Source organism: Lissotriton vulgaris, chromosome 2_1 (assembly GCF_964263255.1).
Source record: "Lissotriton vulgaris chromosome 2_1, aLisVul1.2, whole genome shotgun sequence".
NCBI lineage: Eukaryota > Metazoa > Chordata > Amphibia > Caudata > Salamandridae > Lissotriton > Lissotriton vulgaris.
This window is the reverse complement of record NC_141687.1, coordinates 2,131,410,229-2,131,429,576: the sequence shown is the minus strand read 5'-3', so window position 1 is coordinate 2,131,429,576 and position 19,348 is coordinate 2,131,410,229. Positions and strand designations below refer to the sequence as shown.

The following is a 19,348-nucleotide window of genomic DNA, read 5'->3' as shown; positions in this document are numbered from 1 at the left end:
TCTCACTGCCCCATCCCAGCTCAGAACCTGGCTATATGCAAATCAGTCTGTCCCTGGCCCAGTGCATCATGGGAACAGGGCAGACTAAACTACCAAGCCAATTCTTTACCAGAAAGGAGACAAGCTACCGGGGACGCATTTCAGCCTCTTCGGCCCGGCTTGCTTGAATCCTGATGGAGCAGTGAGAAAGGGACTCATGTCTGAGTATACCCTGCCACACCTATAGTGGCCAAAATCGATTTACAAAAGGGGGTGGTGTACAGGCGCAGCCATGACGAGCAGCCAAAAACCCAAAAGACTGAACTGAATAAATACTATGCTATATGTGATAGAATGCAAATGCTACTTACCAGTATGCATCTGTTCTTGGCATGTAGGGCTGCTGACATTCATATCTGTGCATAGATCGCCGCCTAGTGTTGGGTCCGGATGATTGCACATTGTTGTCCTGGAAGAGTCTTCGAAGTATGACGAGATAGGTGGCTCCACCCCTGGACTACAGTGCGCATGGGCATCGCCTCCATCCCCAGATGGTTTTTAGCCATTGGCAGAGATGGAGTGAAGTATGTGAGTGATGACCATGCTATGAGCATATACATATATACATATGAATGAAATACTGCAGCTGCTACAGGCGCCGGGGAGGAGGGTGGGCGATATGAATGTCAGCAGCCCTACATGCCAAGAACAGATGCATACTGGTAAGTAGCATTTGCAGTTCGAGGCATGTGGGCTGCTGAATTCATATCTGTGCATAGAATACATAGCAGTCCCTCCATTAGCGGCGGCCGCCCTTGCCAGCTGCAGCAGTCTGAAAAAGTGTTTTGAGAACAGCCTGACCAACAGCTGCCTGCTGTTTGGAATGCACGTCTACACAGTAGTGTTTAGTGAAAGTATGTGTGGTAGACCATGTGGCTGCTCTACAGATATCTTCTAAGGGAATGTTACCTAGGAAAGCCATAGAGGCCCCCAACTTCCTGGTGGAGTGGGCCCTTGGTGGGATAGTGAGCGTGCGCTTAGCTTTAGCGTAACAGATCTGAATGCATTTTACTATCCACCTAGCGATTCCAGCTTTGGAGATAGCGTTTCCCTTGTGGTGTGTGGCAAAAGCAACAAAAAGCTGCTTGGTTTTGCGAAAATCTTTTGTCCTGTCTACATAGTACATCAAGGCTCTCTTAACATCAAGGGTGTGGAGCATCCGCTCCGCCAACGTCTCTGGGTTTTGGAAAAACACCGGCAACTCAATTGTCTGGTTTATGTGGAATTGAGATACCACCTTGGGTAGGAATTTAGGGTTAGTGCGTAGCACCACCCTGTTAGCATGTACTTGGAAGAAAGGTTCTTGGATGGTGAGCGCCTGCAGCTCGCTAACCCTCCGTAGCGATGTAATTGCTACTAAGAACGCAACCTTCCAAGTCAAAAACTGAAGCTCACAAGAGTGCAGTGGCTCGAAGGGAGGACCCATCAGCCTTGTAAGAACACATTGAGGTTCCATTCTGGAGCTGGTGGGGTCCTTGGTGGAATGACTCTTTTGAGTCCTTCCAGAAAGGCCTTGATAGCAGGGACCTTAAAGAGTGATAGGTGTTGCCTATTCTGGAGGTATGCTGCCATAGCAGACAGGTGAATGCGGATGGAAGAGTATGCTAGATTGCATTGATACAGATGGAACAGGTAACAAATGATGTTTTGAATGGAAGCATCCAGCGGGTCAATATCGTGGTTAACACAGTAGATGACAAACCTCTTCCATTTAGCCGCATAACAAGCTCTCGTAGTGGGCTTCCTTGCCTCCCGAATGATGTCCATGCAATCGGGAGGAAGATTGAGGTAGCCAAACTCTAGGACTTCAGGATCCAGATCGCCAGGTTGAGCTGTTGCGGGTCTGGATGCTGAATGTCGCCATGGCTCTGCGTCAGAAGGATGGGAGTGAGATGAAGCCTTTGATGCGGTACCACGGACAGTTCTAGAAACGTGGTGTACCATGGTTGGCGAGCCCACGTCGGAGCAACCAGGATGAGAGTCATCGAGTGCTGCCTGAGCTTGCGTGCCACCAGCGGTATCAGAGGTGCTGGGGGAAAAGCGTACGCAAATCTGCCTGACCAGTTCATCCACATCGCATTGCCCTGTGATTGGGGGTGTGGGAACCTGGCGGCGAAGCTTTGGCATTTTGCGTTCTCCTTTGTGGCGAACAGGTCTATCTCTGGATGACCCCACCTTTGGAAGTACGGTTGGAGTACTGATGGATGTATCTCCCACTCGTGCATCTGATGGCTGTGCCTGCTGAGCAGATCCGCCATCTGATTGTCCTTGCCCGGGAGATGCTCTGCCATGAGGAAGATGTTCCTCTGAATGGCCCACTTCCACATGCTCTGAGCCAGATGAGACAGCTGCGGAGAGTGTGTGCCTCCCTGCTTCTGAATGTAGTACATGGCCGTCATGTTGTCCGTCCGGATCAACACGACTTTGTTGCACAGATGTACTTTGAACGCCTTTAAGGCCATGAAGATTGCCATCAGTTCCAACACATTGATGTGCATCTTCCTTTGCTGTAGTGTCCAGAGTCCCTGCACCGTGTACTGGAGTACATGCGCTCCCCATCCCTGGAGAGAGGCGTCCGTTGTCAGGATAATCTGTGGCACAGGCTCTTGGAATGGTCGGCCCATGCAAAGGTTTTGTGGATTCCACCAATGCAGAGAGTTGTATGCCCGACCGCTCACCAACACTAGGTCTGTCAGTTGCCCATGAGCCTGAGTCCACTGACGTGCTAGGCACTCCTGAAGCGGACGCATATGTAGTCTCGCGTGCGGGACAATGGAGATGCAGGAGGCCATCATGCCTATCAACTGCATGAACACCTTCGCTGGAAGAGAGTGCTGAGGTCTGAATCGTTGGATCAGCGTCTGGATACTGGCGATTCTCACTGAATTCGGCTGCGCAGTGGCTGCCAGAGTGTTTATTGGCGCGCCCAGATACTGTCGCACGTGGGCGGGCTGGAGATGGGACTTTGGGTAGTTCAGAGAGAATCCCAGATCGTGCAGGAGATGAATGGTGTGTGACACGTTGTCGACGCACTGCTGTTCCGTCTTTGCTTGAATGAGCCAGTCGTCCAAGTAGGGGTAGACGTGGACGTTCTGGCGACGGAGATGCGCCGCCACAGTCGCTAGGCACTTTGTAAATACCCTTGGCGCCGTGGTGACCCCGAACGGCAGAACCCTGAACTGGTAATGCTGGTCTAGAATCGTGAATCTGAGATACTTCCTGTGGGAAGGATGCAGGGGGATATGAAAATAGGCATCTTTCAGATCCAGCGTAGCCAGCAAGTCCCCTTGCTGAAGCAGGGGAAGCACTTGCTGTAACGTGAGCATATGGAAGTGCTCCGAGAGGATGTACCAGTTTAGGGGCCTGAGGTCCAGGATGGGCCTGAGGGATCCGTTTTTTTTGGGGATCAGAAAATACAGGGAGTAAACCCCTGTTCCCCGCTCTTGCAATGGAACGAGCTCTATCGCCCCTTTTTGCAGCATGACTAGAACTTCTTGCTGCAACAAGGTCAAGTGCTCGCCGGACATAGGACGGCTCCTTGGGGGTATGTTTGGTGGAATGGAAGTAAGTTCCAGACAGTACCCGTACTGGATAAGAGACTTGACCCACCTGTCCGTGGTGATGGATCTCCACGCTGGCAGGAACTGCTGGAGTCTCCCCTCGACCGGTGTTGTATGGTCGGGGGGCAGTGACAAGGCGTCACTGCTTGTTGGCGGTGGTGGACCTGGAGCTGTTGTTTCCACGTCCCCTGCCCTTGACGTTATTGCCTCTGTAACCACCTCTACCCTTGTTGTTGTACGAGGTTTGGGTGTTACTTTTGTAATACTGTGTGGACTGCGATGCCTGACCCCTTGAGGTGCCTCTGGAAGTGGAGCGGCGAAAGGAACCACTCCGAAACTGCTGACTTTGTAGGGCCCCCATAGATTTGGCAGTTTCCGTATCTTTTTTCATTTTCTCCAGTGTCGCATCCACCTCAGGGCCAAACAGGTGGTCAGGATTAACTGTTTGATTCAGTATTGTAGTTTGGATGTCGGGTTTGAACCCTGAAATTCTAAGCCAGGCATGGCGTCTAAGCAACACACTGGTATTGATCGCCCTGGAGGCTGTTTCTGCCACATCCAGTGCACATTTTATGGATGCATTTGTAATGAGCTTTCCTTCCTGAATCAGCATTTCTCCTGCCTCCTTGTACTGGTCAGGTAAGTGTTGCAGTATGGCTTCTAAGGTGTCATAATGAGCCCTATCATAGCGTGCAAGTAGGGCTTGTGTGTTAGATATTCTCCAGATATTAGCTGCCTGTGCAGCAATCCGTTTGCCTGAAGCCTCAAAGATCTTGGACTCTTTGTCTGGGGGAGGAGCGTCACCAGTGGTCTGCGAGTTCGCCCTCTTCCGAGCGTTGGAAACAACCAATGAGTCCAATGGCAAGTGTCCCTTGATATATGTTGGATCCGAGGGCGCTGCCTTATATTTCCTGTCGATGCGAGGGTTGACCACACGCGCCCGGGTGGGCTCCTTGAAGACCTCCGTTGCATGTTTAAGCACCCCTTTAAGCATCGGCAGCGTTTTGACTGACTTTTTAGCTACTGAGAAAGTATCAAATAAGAAGTCCACATCCACAGGGTCCGAGTGCAGCTCGACGTCGTGGTTAGCCGCAGCTCTCTCGATCAGAGCGTTAAAGGCCGCCGAGTCCTCCGTCGGGGACGTTTTGGCCGCAAAAAGTTGCGCGTCCTGGCCTGACTGCGGGTCCTCTGGGTCGCCTCCGGCGGACCAAGGTTCGTGCTCCTCCTCCGGATCCGAGTACGCCGGATAGTTGTACTCGGCGTCTTCCTCGTCCGCATCGCCTGCGGCGGAATGCGTTGGCGAGTGTCCTAGGGCTTGTGGGGACACAGGTTCCACCAGAGCCGAAGAGTCCGCAGAGTCCCTTTTGTTTTTGAGAGGGATCTTAAAATGTTCCAACGCCGGCTCCGTAGTGATCTTCCTCTTGAGGAGAGACAGTTTCCCGGTGTTGGCGTCGATGAGTACCTCACGACGTTCCTCATCGGCAAGCGGCTGGAGCCGAAGCTTCGACACCACCAAGGCAGCTTTCGGTGTCAATACCTCCTTCGAGGGCCCGCCCTGTTTCAGCGCGAAGGCCTTCGGCGCCGACTTGGGTGGAAGGGTAAACCGGATAGGCGTTTGCTCCTTCGCAGGCTTAGGCGTGAGCTTAGGCGTAACAGTGTCCTGAGCGGGAACCACACTGTCCTTTCGTATCCGCTGCAGGGAGTCCGCTACCTTCTTCGTCAAGGCCGGAGAGGGCTTGACCGGCTCGAGCGACCTCTCTGCGTCGAGAGCCTGATCACCTGCAGGCACATTCTTCGGGGCCGACGCCCCATGCCTATGTGCGCCGTTGCCCTGACGCTTCTTCGGAGCCGTCTTCGGGTCCACGACCCCTTTCGGAACCGACGCAGCCGCGTCGGACGACTTCGCCTTCGGCGCCGACCCCGAGGGTTTCGGGTCGGCCATCTTGGCGTGGCTCTTCAAGTCGGCCATCTTGAATTTTTTGGAAGTTGACGCCTCCAGAACCTTCTGCACCAGCGTAACTTTCACTTTCGGTTTCGCATCCGAGGGTGCGTGACCAGACGGCTTCACTTTCGTTTTCTTCAACGTTAGTGGCTTCTCATAAATGTCCGTGACCGGGCCCGGAGGCGGGGACGTAGGACTCATAAGTAGATCTTGGGTAAGGCCCGAAGGCGATCCCTCGACCTGGGCCGTATGAAGGGGAATAACCCCTGAGTCTGGTTGGGGATGCTCCTCCTCCGAGCTATCCCCCACAGTGGCAAAAGCCCGATCGTCGTCCCCTACCTCGTCGGCGACTTCGTCAAAGTTCTCCTCACCCGCGTCGTAGGTCTCCCCCTCGGACGCGGGACTAGAGTCCGAACCTTGCACGTCGTGTTCGCCTTCAACAGATTCCTGGAATATGTCGTCTGTTGGGGGCGCCGCAGTAGCCGATAACTTAGCCTGGAGCCTATTGGCCCGACGAATCTTCAGAGTCTTCTTGTACCGGAATTTCGAACACGCCATGCAGCTGTCTTCGTCGTGGTCCGGTGACAAGCATGTATTACACACAGGGTGCACGTCGAGGTGTGAATATTTGGAGTTACACACCGGGCACTTCTTAAACGGTGTTCGCTCCATAGCAGAAGTGTAGTGTAGGCCCGTCCGCGCCGAAAGCACGTGGAAGGGCAGCAAGAGATCGGAGCTGAGAGTCAGACAAGAAACCCGTACGCAACTATACCGACGCTCAGCCTAAAGACCTTTTGGTCTCGAGTAGAAGTAGAACAACTATCGGTTCCGACAGAGGGAACCGAAACACATCCGAACCCAATGGCGGAAAAAAACAATCTGGGGATGGAGGCGATGCCCATGCGCACTGTAGTCCAGGGGAGGAGCCACCTATCTCGTGATACTTCGAAGACTCTTCCAGGACAACAATGTGCAATCATCCGGACCCAACACTAGGCGGCGATCTATGCACAGATATGAATTCAGCAGCCCACATGCCTCGAACTGGGACGGCACTGGGTGTTGCTGCTGAAAACAAACTGGGTCTCCTGCTGCCGTAGCTTCTTCACATATATTTTGGGAACAGGTATTTATTGTTTTTTTGTGAAATTAAGCACCATTTTCACTTACCCCCTTGCCCGTCCAACTACATCTTTTTTCTCCAACCAATGCTGTCCTTGCTTGTACAGTCCTCTGTCATCAACAGCATTGTTGTCTCCCTTTGTTAGAAACTTGATGTCTCCACTGTCCCTGAAGAAATCAGATGTATTTGTCAAATAAATCTTTTAAAGAAAAGATACAAATAAAATCGACTTTTTCTTTGTGGGCCCTCAGCAACCGAAATGATAATACAAAAGAAGAGCTTTGCGCCTCAAAACATTGCCTATACTTATTCCCAATGAAAATTAATTTAACATTACTACATTTTACAGTCGTTAGTATTGTTTAAGTATTATTTTATTCAAGTCAGTATCTTACAAGTTTCATTTTCTACAAGAGATGTCACAAAGGAATTACTGAAACAGAAAATACTTTGCACTTTCCACTAAACACTACATGCATTGCTCCTCCCAGCATCCACAGAGCACAGCTTGTTCCAAACATCCTCCCCAGCCAGCTCACTTTTACCACCGGTTTAGATTCCATGCAACATTTAATCTTGCAGAAAATAGATATAGATACCAGTGCTTCACTAATGACTCCTGCTGGGGCTAATTACCTTTTGCCATTTCTGCTGCCCAAGCGCTGCTGTGCCTGCTGGGTTTCTGCTGCCATACAGTCCGGGGGACTGCAACGTTACTTCCCCGCCACCCTTACCGCGCAGGGACCACAACTCCCAGAGTCCCTGGGCGCGTGCCTATCGCGTCATCAAAGCGCCGGGAGGTGCTTAAAAACACTGCGGTTCTCCCGCAGCGGAGGAGTGCCCGGGCCCGTCTGCGCCCGTCGTAGCCAGGAGGAGGCTACGCTGGGCCATACCCTTGAGCTCTGCATCTGGACTTTAAGTAAGCGGAACTTCTGTTTGTGACTTTGGACTAATTGTTGGCAAATTGTTAGAGGACAGGTTTCCTATTTTGAGGTGGGCGGTGAAAGCCCACAGGAGGGGGTTATGGTCACAAAACGGAAGCTTGGGGGCCAGAAAGTTGGGGGAGAGGGGGGACCGGTACATTGGATGCTTTTTTGAACAGGGTTGAATCGGTACTTCAGCAGGAGATGCAGCTTACGGAAAAAAGGCTCTCACTGGGAGTCTAAGTGGCATAAAAAAGATCATCCATGGGAGCAATAAGTGTGGCTAAGTCACCCGTGGTAGCCACAATTTCAGTTAGTCACTCAAACACAGATCCATCTGATTACTCCCACGGGGGCACGGTTGAGACTTCCCAGAACATACCTCTGGAATTGTGTCCGGACTGTACTATCTCGTTGGATGTCTGTACATGACACTGCACATGGACTCACAGTGGTCCCTATTACCCCACAGATTCTCGACATTCCCACGGCTCCAATCACATCCCACTCTGCGACCAATTCCTATATAAGGGGAAGCCCGTGATAATCAGGTAACTAGGTCAAAGAGACCTTCTAGCAATAGTATTGGGGTCGTGGGTGGAGTGGGGGAACCTTTGGCAAAGAGAACAAAGGGCAGCTTAGCCCAAAATAAAGATAAAGGGAGAGGCAAGCACCAGACAGAACAAACATTTGAAACGCAATAGGTCTCGCATTAGGAAAGTTTGAGCTATTGGTATTGTAAATGACACATTTTTTATTTATGTGTTGGTTTTGAAAATCGAGAGATTAATAGCTTTGTCATTTACAATGTCAATAGTTATAACGTTAGCAAATGTGACACCTATTTGTAATGCAATATGTGTTGTATTTACGTGACTTAGATGTATTGCTATTACAAATAACAATGGCTTTTAATTTTTTTAATAATTAATACTTAAATAAAAGTTATTGTAATTTATAATGGCAATAGCTTAAACTTTTGTAAATTACTTTGGTGAAGATTATGTTCAGGGTATTTTATTGTGACGAAAATCCAATAACAGAAATTAAATATAAACATCTTTTTGTGACATTTGCAATAAAGCTTGACACATTTGCAAAGATTGTTGGAGATGTTTAAACATTTAACCTAGTGCACACAGTCGTTCAAGTGACAGCTCCCTTGAATTGTTTGGAGATTTATGCATACCAGGGACAAGCAGCCCACAAACACTGTTGCACACCCAAAACATTCTTAGATTTCAAAAACATACTTTCAAACTACCATTTACTTTCCATTTTCATTTGTCGAACTCCGGTGTGCACTGCTTACCTCATAATTCCTCTATTACAGCCAGAGCTGCCTACTTTGGGACTGGGGAACCAGAACTAAGTCCGGATATTGGGTCAATATCCTCTGAGTCGGTGAATGTCACTTGATCTCCCAGAGCCTTAAAGATGAATGTGAAGTTGTGCAATGTAACTGGTGATCATGTAAAGTGCTCCAATATCTTTGGTCAAGTTTGAGCTATACAAAAAATGCACAGAAAGGTAAACGCAAAGTCTTAACATAAATAAGGTGCGGGCAGGAGCAGTTGGAGAAGGGAGGGTGTAGGGGAAAGGATTGAACCTAGATAAAGTAAGTGTGAATGACGCAATTCAGCATTTTAAAGATAAAGTAAACAAAGTTGGCGGCTGCGGACAGACTGGTTAAAATAATCTTAATGGGCGTAGGAGAAAGGATGATAAAATACTCAGAGGTGGGTGCTTGAACAATATATACAAACTTTTTGCCCTGAAAACATCTATGTGTGTTTTTAGGTGTTTTACATAAAGTGTCTTAGTCGAAGAAATAATGGAAGGTCATAGGCACGTTGGCTTCAAGAGAAACGCACACATTGAAAGAAATAAAAAAGCGGCATACAAACAGGCAATTGCACAAACATGTATGCACAAATAGGGCTCAGTAGTACACTTGAGCATTAACACACATAGTCAAGTGAATATTCGCGCACGCTTGACAAGCGCTGCTAGGGATTGTAACGAACATATTTTCAAATATTTAAACCTCTATCTTCAGTTTGCGGTGACTCCAATAAAACCTTGCTTCCTTTTCTGATGCGTTTCGGGCATTAACATAACGAGCAATAATTCACTGTTGCGGCCCGGGGGCAAAAGCAGAAAGTCAGGCATCCTTGCCTGTGACATGGGCGGGGCCTCTGATGCGGTCGGAAGAGGCTGGCTGTGCTTGTTCACGCGGGGCTCCCATGAGGAAGGGAGAGCCCTGCGAGCAATGAAAGTTTTCAGAAGTCTGAGAGGCGGGTGTGTTTCTGCAGGGCTCCCGTATGCTGAGGCAGGCCTGCAGAATGTCGCATTAGAACCCCGAGCAGGCCGTGAAGAACAGTCTGCACAGCAGCCCGATGACTGGGGCTGCATGCTGGGGGATGTGAACGGCGTTAGGTGCGTGTACGACTTTGCATGTTTCCTCTCGGTCGTGGTGGTGCCAGGGAGCCGGTTTTAGGAGGCACGGGTTGACGGGGCACGTTTCTTTGGTCCGGGTGGCACGCGGTGCTATGTATACAAATGCATCCCCTCCCATGGTGGTAAACTGACATATCACAGCATCCTGAAAAGCCGTGAAATAATTTACATTTACTAGCACCAGCAAGGCGCCACTTGCTTTTAACTACACACCATAAATCTTACAGAGCCAGCTGGACAGAAGTAAGAACGAAACTGAAACCTAAAAAGTTAAAAAAAAGCCAACGTCAAAAGTTCACAGTCTAAGCGCTCATTGTAAGCTAATTCCGGCCTGCTCAATGGAGTGCGTGTTCATGCGAGCGCGACCAGATCCGATCCGATTCCTGAGGCTGCGCATGCCCATCTCTTGTCTCCTGGCAAGCAGAGCCGGTGACTATAGGTCTCTCAGCGAGACAGCGCTTTTCGCGCTGTAATCGCAGGCGAGACCTAAAAATCACCACGGACACTCAATATTGGGACGGTCTATCCTGTAAACATGACGGACCATCAAGACACAGTGTACAATCAGGCATACTGGGAGCGGATGGAAATGTTAATACTACCAATTCTCGCACCATTTTTGGCTAAGTTAGGGGAAATTGAGGCAAAAACCATAGAAGAAAAGAACTATACAAATGTAGCAAAAGCCCAAGGGGGTGGTAGCATTTTAACCACTCATGAATGAATGAAACCCGACTTATATTGCGCTACTTAGCCCCTAGGGCGTCATCCAGGGGGCTTAGAAGCAGGTGGGTCTTTGGCTAAACCTTCAACCCACATTGTTGTAGATAGCACAAACAAAACAAACTGTGATTTAATTCCATTAACCCAAGTTGGGAGGACCGAAATGGTGGGGAAGACCATGTTAGCTGGTATTTCTTACCAGGAGCGTGAGCGGTAGATACAACCCCCTTCTATATGTGTTATTGATTCGCAGACATCGAGTAACCTCCCTGGGCCTCTGAATGATCCATTAGCAGGTCATGGGGGTGGCCAAAAACCAATAAGTAATCCAGCAGAAAATATATTGTTAAAACATGCGCAAGATGTCATAGATTTTCCAGCAGCGGCAAATCCCCTTGTTGTAGTTTTTGCCAATGTCCCCTCATTAAGATCGGACCAACAGGAATCCTGGACGCAGCTAAAAAATAAAACTGGATTTTCTGGTTAGACATAAAGGCTTTAGGCCCTCATTGGCTAATAACATCTTGATGGTGCGTAGAGTTGCATGGCTCGGAAGACCCCCAGAAAAAGATAGGGGGGGGGGTTGTGTCATCGTTAACTTCCGAAGTCCTAGAATGGCACAAACGATTCTTGAAGTACAAGATCAGTTATCCCCCATCACTTCTATTGTTGCTATCTAGAGAGTCTTTTATCGGTTTATAATTTATTCTGCCCGGAACAAACAGAAACTTCATCTCCAGTCCCGACCTATAAGGGGCAGGGACATGGAAACATTATTGATTATATTCTAGTCTCATGCCTGTTGATTGAACTATTAGGCACATTTTGTATTACGCATAGTTGTCTGAGCGACCACAATCCCCTCACTTTGATTTTTCACATCCGGGCTTTTGAAAATGGGAAATCGCTGGCACTTATTTCAAATCCCATCATTGCTAGCAAAGACCAAGATCAAAGATTAAAATGGGAGGCAATTACCCCTGACAATTTCTTTGAAAATGTATATAGAGGGCAACCAGAGGATTTCAGTATATATGCTCAAATTCGGATCCTGACCCACTAACAATCTTAGGTGCTTTTGACCGCATAACGAAGCAGATAGCGGTCAATTTGATGCTACATTGCAAAGCAAGGCCAAAAAAATATAAAAATTGGTTTGATCTAGCGTGTGCTAGTGCGCACACTACACTTTTAGGGGCCCTGAAGAAACCCACAAGGGATGCAAACATGGTCAAGCAGGCTAGAAGGAAGTATAAATGTGCAATTAAAATAAGAAAATCACAGTTAAAAGAAATGGCCTGGGAGGAACTTAGCCAAGCAAGCGTCTTGTCTAGCAGCTCCAGATTTTGGAGAGTGGTTAATAGTGCCATGTTTGACAATACATTCAACTCAGTTAAAGATTGTCTTATCCCCCCAGATAAGTGGGTTGAGCATTTTAGTGGCATATATACCGATGTGAGCCAGGAGTTGCCAATTGTACAAGGGGATAATACCCATGTTCTAAGTGTGCTTTTTACAGAGGAGGAAGTGACCAAGGCGATTATGTCAACATTAAAGGGCAAAGCGCCAGGCCCAGATGGCGTACCGGCAGACCTCTATAGGGCCCATCCCACTGTATGGGCTACAATTTTGACACTCGTTTTTAACGCCGCAACTAAGGTCGGATTCCCCAAGTCCTGGGCCAAATCTGTTATAATTCCAATTTTTAAAAAGGGTGCAAGAGACGATCCGGCCTGTTATAGGCCGATCTCTCTCTTGGACTCTGCAGCTAAGATAATGGGGAAGGTCGTACTCACCAGTCTAACAGATTGGTTAGACAAAAAACACCATCATTTCGGACCTGCAGTATGGGTTTAGGCAGGGAAAGGGCACGACGGGACAATGCCTTAATTTACACCTAGTCATAGGGAAGTACACGGTCGCCAAGCGGGGGGGTATCCATTTAGCCTTTACGGATTTATCCACCACCTTCGACCTTGTAAACAGGCAAAAACTTTGGGCTTCCCTTCATTGCATTGGGCTAGAACTGGCGTTGATTTCCTCCTTGGCAGCCATCCATGAAAATACCATGGCGGCCGTCTGCTATAATGAAAACTGAAGCCTAACTGAGGAATGGCTAGTGAAACGAGGAGTACGACAGGGGTGCATTCTTGCACCCCTGCTGTTTACACTCTACCTCTTCCTGTAAGGACGTTCCCAGAGCAGGTTCAAAAATCATTCCAGCATTATTGTATGCAGAAGATGCTGTTTTGGTGGCTAGGACGTCGCGGGGGCTACAATCCCTCAGACTGTTTTATTGATTTTATGGATTCTTTAGATTTAATTACTTACCTCAAAAAAGTCACACTCTATGACTATCGGGAAGGGACGGGCTAAAAAGATTACATTTTATTGCACAGAACTCACAAAAGTCCCCGCTTTCCCATATCTAGGTGTACTTTTTAGGTCTCGGCTAGAAACACGTGAAGCGCGTTCTCGCCAGAGAACTATAGTCGGCGTCTCAGCAGTCTCAGAACGACGAAGGGAGACTAGACCTGGCCGCGCGCAGCTTTTCCCCATAGGATAACGTTGTGCGCGCGGCCAGGTCTCGTCTCCACAGCATGGCATGGCAGATCGGATCGCGATGCGGGCCTCTCTGGAATGCAGGGGGAGTCTGCAGAGAGGCACGCGGCGCAGATAAACAGCCATGCTTTTTTTTTTTTCGTCCCGTCTCTGAGCGTGGAATGCGGCCCGATTCAAATTACAAAGCATTTGCTGGACGTGTGCGACCGATTACCTGCGCCATCCTGTCAGAGCGACAGACAGAGCACCACTCTGAAGATGCCCCCAAAACTCCATAGCCAGAGAAGTCACTCTGGGTCAGACCTCACAGTCCATCCGTTTCCCGAACTATTTTCAGCACCAGAATCGGAGCACTGCTCCGTGTTCTCCGCCCGGCCCAAAAAAGCGCACAGGAGAGGAATGCATGCAGGCAGAATAATTAAAATTCCAGGCCGGGAGAAAATGTTGCAGGAGAAAAGGAGCCGATAAAGTTAAGAACCAGCTCTAATTAAAACCACCGGACACAAAAGAACAGGGGATGTGAAGCGGGCATTAACATTTTATATGGGTGTGTCTACGAGGCACAAGGTTCTCACTGCGTAATGGAAATAAGCGAGAGGAACGAGGTAATGCCATACACCGATATTACGGGTGCATTTGTTGCGCGTGCATTTCTTTTGTGCTGTCGTACCCGACACTTTCACGTTGCACAATGTCAGAGGTACTAAAGGTAATTACAAAGCTTTCACTTGCTGCCGTCCGGGCTTCTGAACCAGCGACATTAGCATTCTTGGGCTTGTAGGACACATATACAGTGTGTTTAGCGTAACTACAAGTCCCAGCATCCGTGTAGCTGAAGGCCAAAAAACCAGGACAGGTTTAAAGTCTTCCCACAACACTTACTTGGAAAGACTTTAACATGTATGCTATATGTCAAATATGGCGCTTTCATAGAACATGGTGGAAAGAACTGGGCACCAATGCTGGAATAAAGAACGGCAGGCCATTTTTCGCCGTGAGCAGAACAGCACCCCCTTCACCCACCCCATTTTGTATTTTTTATTTAATATTGTCGACCTACTTTTCCGGTCCGCTGCTGTAAATGTGCGGAATTTTGTGTGAGTAACCAATTTACTGTTACAATTGACTGGCACTTCATTTGCGCAGTCCTTGTAGTATCCTTCTCACCCTCATTGAAAGGTGTCAGAGAACTGAGTCTCATAATTGTCACTTTTGCCTCATCTAACTTAACTTTTGCTTTTGTAATTGTTCACTTGTAATGTTCTCCCCATGTATTATTTCTGTTCCTATTGTGTAGCCTTTGACACCTTCGGGTAAAGTCTGCGCTGTATCCAAACGCATAAACGTCCCCTACCCACAGGTAAGTGACCCAAAGTGTATTAGAAGAACCAAAAAATCACATAAATAACATTTACAAAGTGAATAATATAGGGTTTCTAAAGGGATTATTATACAAAAAAGAATAGAAAACGACCAGTTATTTGAAGAAAATGACAGGAATATATGTCTCAGTGACTATCATGAATCATAGCCGCTGTTTGTAGGGTTCGTTTTCTAGGGGCGTCGACGGCGTTTCGACCCAATTAGTATAGTGGGTCTCGTCAGGACTGGAAAGGTGTAGGGGACTTCTGTGAATTGGGAAAAAGTGAAATATATAAAACACTATTACTACCGTGATTACTTTCATTTAGTTTTCTTTAATTTAGGAGGCTTACTGGCGAGTTACCTGATTTTATCAAGGCACGTTGGCAAAACTGATATTAAGATAGGGGTAAAACACCATATATGATGAAAATAATTACACTTACAGTTAACCCAGCCGGGTACTGTTGCGCGATGTATCAAGGGGAGAAATAAGTACCGAATTAGTATTCCGTTACTTAACGTCTCATTCATTATATTCTGATTCTCAAGTAACATACCACTGTAGTGGTGTAAATACACAGTCTCTAGTTGGATGAAGACTGGATAGGTCATTGTGGCAATCAGGGTGGCACCTTTAATACAATGATTAGAAGTCAAGACCTTTGAATTGCGTCAAACATCTTCTATCAGTTCGCTAATATCCGGAGGAGTAATTCTTACTCTCCTGACCCGCTCAGAAGAGGTCGCTCCCCACGCTCCCAAGGCTCCGTGGCATCGTAGCGCTTGAAACTGCTCCCGAGGCTCTGTGGTATCGTAGCGCTTTCAGGCTAATTGTAACCACCGCTCGCTCTGCTGCCGTTATCTGTGCCTGTAGCGCTGTCTCATTGTGATTGTTTGCCATTGCCTGCATTGTACTTGTGGCGCTCGCATTGCTCTGCTCGCATTATATTGTATTTTAAAGTAGTCTTTGCCAGATTGTGTATCTGCCCATACAGTCACCTTGCCCCAGTCTCGCCCTGTTTCGCTTTCTTTTTGTTGCAGCCATTTTGTTGTTGCCTCACAGCCCGTCTCTCCACCCCGCTCCCGCCTCCCAGGTGCTCCTCCCACCCACAGATAGTTACTCACCGGCCCGCCTAACCCCGCATTGTGACTCTCCTGACCCGCTCAGAAGAGGTCGCTCGCCACGCTCCCAAGGCTCTGTGGCATCGTAGCGCTTGAAGCTTCTCCAGAGGCTCTGTGGTATCGTAGCGCTTTCAGGCTAATTGTAACCACCGCTCGCTCTGCTGCCGTTATCTGTGCATGTAGAGCTGTCTCATTGTGATTGTTTGCCATTGCCTGCATTGTACTTGTGGCGCTCGCATTGCTCTGCTCGCATTATATTGTATTTTAAAGTAGTCTTTGCCCGATTGTGCATCTGCCCATACAGTCACCTTGCCCCAGTCTCGCCCTGTTTCGCTTTCTTTTTGTTGCAGCCATTTTGTTGTTGTTGTTGCCTCACAGCCCGTCTCTCCACCCCGCTCCCGCCTCCCAGCTGCTCATCCCACGCCCCACCCCCCTCCACTATCCACTTATGACAGATGCTTTTGCGTGCGGCGTTCCCGCGCAGCGATTGCGCCGAAGGTGCGCCAAAGGTAAACCCGTCTGCGCCCGTCCGCGCCCAGCGCCAGACCCCCTGGTCCTCGCAAAACCCACTCCTCCCGCATTACGTATGACGCCGCTTCCCTCTTTGCCCTTAACCCCGGACGTAAACCACAATGCTGCGAAGCACAGGAAACCCAGTCGCCCAAGCAGGATATATATTAAGTACAACTCTGCGTACAGGACAGGTTTTGTATTCAAATTCCCATGAACTGGACAAAGCTGTATTCAAAAAGAAAGCATAAATACACAGTGCATAATTACACCCTTATATGTCATAGGCTGACTTACACACAAGGTAAAGCAGGTTTCCTTCAACGTATGGAACCTGGTGCTTTTTATATCTAAGGAGTATTTATGAGCAAGTTGAATACATTGTATAAATGGTTTATAATGCACAAACATATATATTTAGTATTTCATTACTATAGAGCTCTGCAAACATTTCCAAATCAGTGCCACCACAAAGCCTATACTTACTTTTCATGAATTTTTAGTACACGATGCACAATAGGAATCTCCCTTCCTTCTATCCTAAAGACCACAATTTCCCCAACGCGGATAGGATCTTCCACTCGATTTGTCAAGAAAAGCAGGTCACCTCTGTGAAATGCAGGCTCCATGCTTCCACTGAAATACAATAAGGAATTCCAAGACGTTAATGAAAACATACATTATCAGACAACGCAAGTTGAATCCAAATGCTCTTAGACACAGTCTAACTAAAAAAAAAACATTCAAGTGTTGGATCGTTGCTCTAAGCTCTGCTAAGAATTTTGATAGGGTGATCGAATCATACAGTCTGTTTCAGTAACAAATTTAATTCTATAAAAATCAAAAACCTTTTAAAAGTGAAGGTATCGTATGACTACTAGAAAACAAACTCTGGATTTCTCTCGTGAAGGCAGACAACAAGGATTGTTTTCCGTCAGGAGACCGGCTGGATCCCTTAGAATGTTTGAAAATAGGTTTGGGGGTTCAGGGATGCGATGCCCTCAAATCCTCATTTGACTGGGACTGCAGGGGCATCCAAATAGTGTCTAGATTGCACCCAGCATACGGACCGACTTCCCAGAGACATTAACAATCTTTCTCGACTGACTGGAGTTAATTTAATACAGGGATAGAAAGGTTACCGAAATGTCACTCGCTCCCGATGTTTTTTTCTTTTATGTATTTGATATCCGTTTTCACCTATGGCCTGCCCCCAATATCAAAAAGGCTGTACTTAAAAGAAATACAGAAATTGATACATAAACTTTACTGATGCAAAAGGAATGCTGTATAATCGGGTTAGCTAACAAACGAAGCGGTAGCAACGTTGTAGTTTTCAAATGTTAGGTTTCATTCCTCAGAAGTACACACAGAAAAGGACCCATGACTATCAGGCCAGTTACTCAGGAGAAAGCTCAGAAGGGTCTGACCATTCTCCTGGCAGCCTGAGATAGGTTCTAGAATAGAACATTATTACACAATAGAAGAAAAATATATTAGAAAATAAAAGGTCAATAACATGCATAATATGAAACATATGTGAAGGTGTGGTATGTACTGTACGATCTCCACTCTAGGTATAATGTGGGACATATTGGACTATCTCCACTTTAGGTATAAACACTATGTTAGCATTGCCTCCTTTCATGTTCTTATATGTCACTTTGGAAGGTTAACATGTCATAGTAGTTACTATGGAATAGCCTGGTGGGCTTGAGGCTGTGTGTCAGTTGAGGCTGCAGCCGCCGTTCTTGTTGGATGGGATCTTCTTTTAAGAATAAACCTGTATTTGACATCTCTCCTGATTCCAGCGTCATACTTCAAGAATACAACACTGGCATAGTCGGCTAATTAACTAAGATCTCAACACATGGACAAGGCAATTTATATTTCAAAGGAAACCCGATGAGAGATAACCTTTTTGTGACTTTATCCGCATTTATTCAAAATGTGCTTTATGATTGGCGGTGACACACTTGATTGATTACAGCCCTGCAGTTTTGGCTTTCTAGTTGTTTCACATATGTCATCATTTGGAATGTTATCACAGATTGGAATGTTATGTTCTGATGCTAGTGTCAGTTAGGAGCTGAGGATTGAGCTGACTGGTGACAGCTCCTGGATTATTCTTACTATCTTATCTTATATGTGAAGTTCCACCTCATGTCAACTTGATTAATAAATACATCTTTCTACAAGAACCTACGTGACCTGATCTTCATTTAACATCACTACAAGCCCGCCTCAAGTGTACTTATTTCAAGCTTTCTCCGTTCATCAATTACTTTGAATTCCCGTAAGTAAGCTTCTGCTATATCAAAGACATATTTACTAGTGAGAGAGCCCAACGTACTTCTTGTCAAAGTACTTTAAAATACTGACCCCGGAAAAAAAGTGTGCCTTCTATGTATTTTAACATTATTTACTCAGCGGTCACACTTTTGTGCGAGTGGAAGCGCAATTGACACGAGCATTCAAACGGCCTCCAGACCCGTTCAGGCTTGCGCTTTTTTAAATTCTAGCCAGCGGTCCGCTACGCGTTAGCGTAGCCGGAATAAAATTTGGCTTCCATTTCTAATATAATACTAAACTATCAAGAATTTTTTAACTGGAGCTTTTTCGGTGCCCTCTCTGCCGTCTCCCTGCAACACTTCTGCTTTGCCTGTGGCTCTGTGTTATCCTATTGGCTGCTGTCACGGGGGGAGGAGGAGGAGTGACTTCATTTACCTAAGACAGAGGTTGTGTTACAAGCTCCATACTCATTCGTCAAAGCACGTTTCAGCGGGTCAATTTGCGTGTCAATGATACGCACATTTGAAATTACTAACTAAAGATGGGGGCTGTGTTCCAAGCTCCTGGTTTCCTACGTCAAAGAAAGTTTGCACATTTCAGTTTGTCGATTTAAGTATCAATGATACGCACATTTGGAATTACACGCTCATTCCTGTTGCAGCTTGCCACACGCCTCTTCTAGCTTTTAATTCAGCTTGTTGGTTTGCGTGTCAATGATACGCACATT

At 47.2% G+C, this 19,348-nt stretch overlaps 1 protein-coding gene across 1 annotated transcript in view; it reads right to left on the bottom strand.

The window, feature by feature from the left end:
- SEC11A (SEC11 homolog A, signal peptidase complex subunit) overlaps positions 1-19,348 on the bottom strand; it is a 156,355-nt gene that overhangs the window by 54,429 nt on the left and 82,578 nt on the right. The window contains exons 3-4 of the mRNA XM_086958407.1: positions 16,816-16,965; positions 6,712-6,831 (exon numbers count right to left, since the gene is read on the bottom strand). Coding sequence (XP_086814533.1) covers positions 6,712-6,831; positions 16,816-16,965 — 270 coding nt within the window. The remainder of the gene's footprint in view (positions 1-6,711; positions 6,832-16,815; positions 16,966-19,348) is intronic.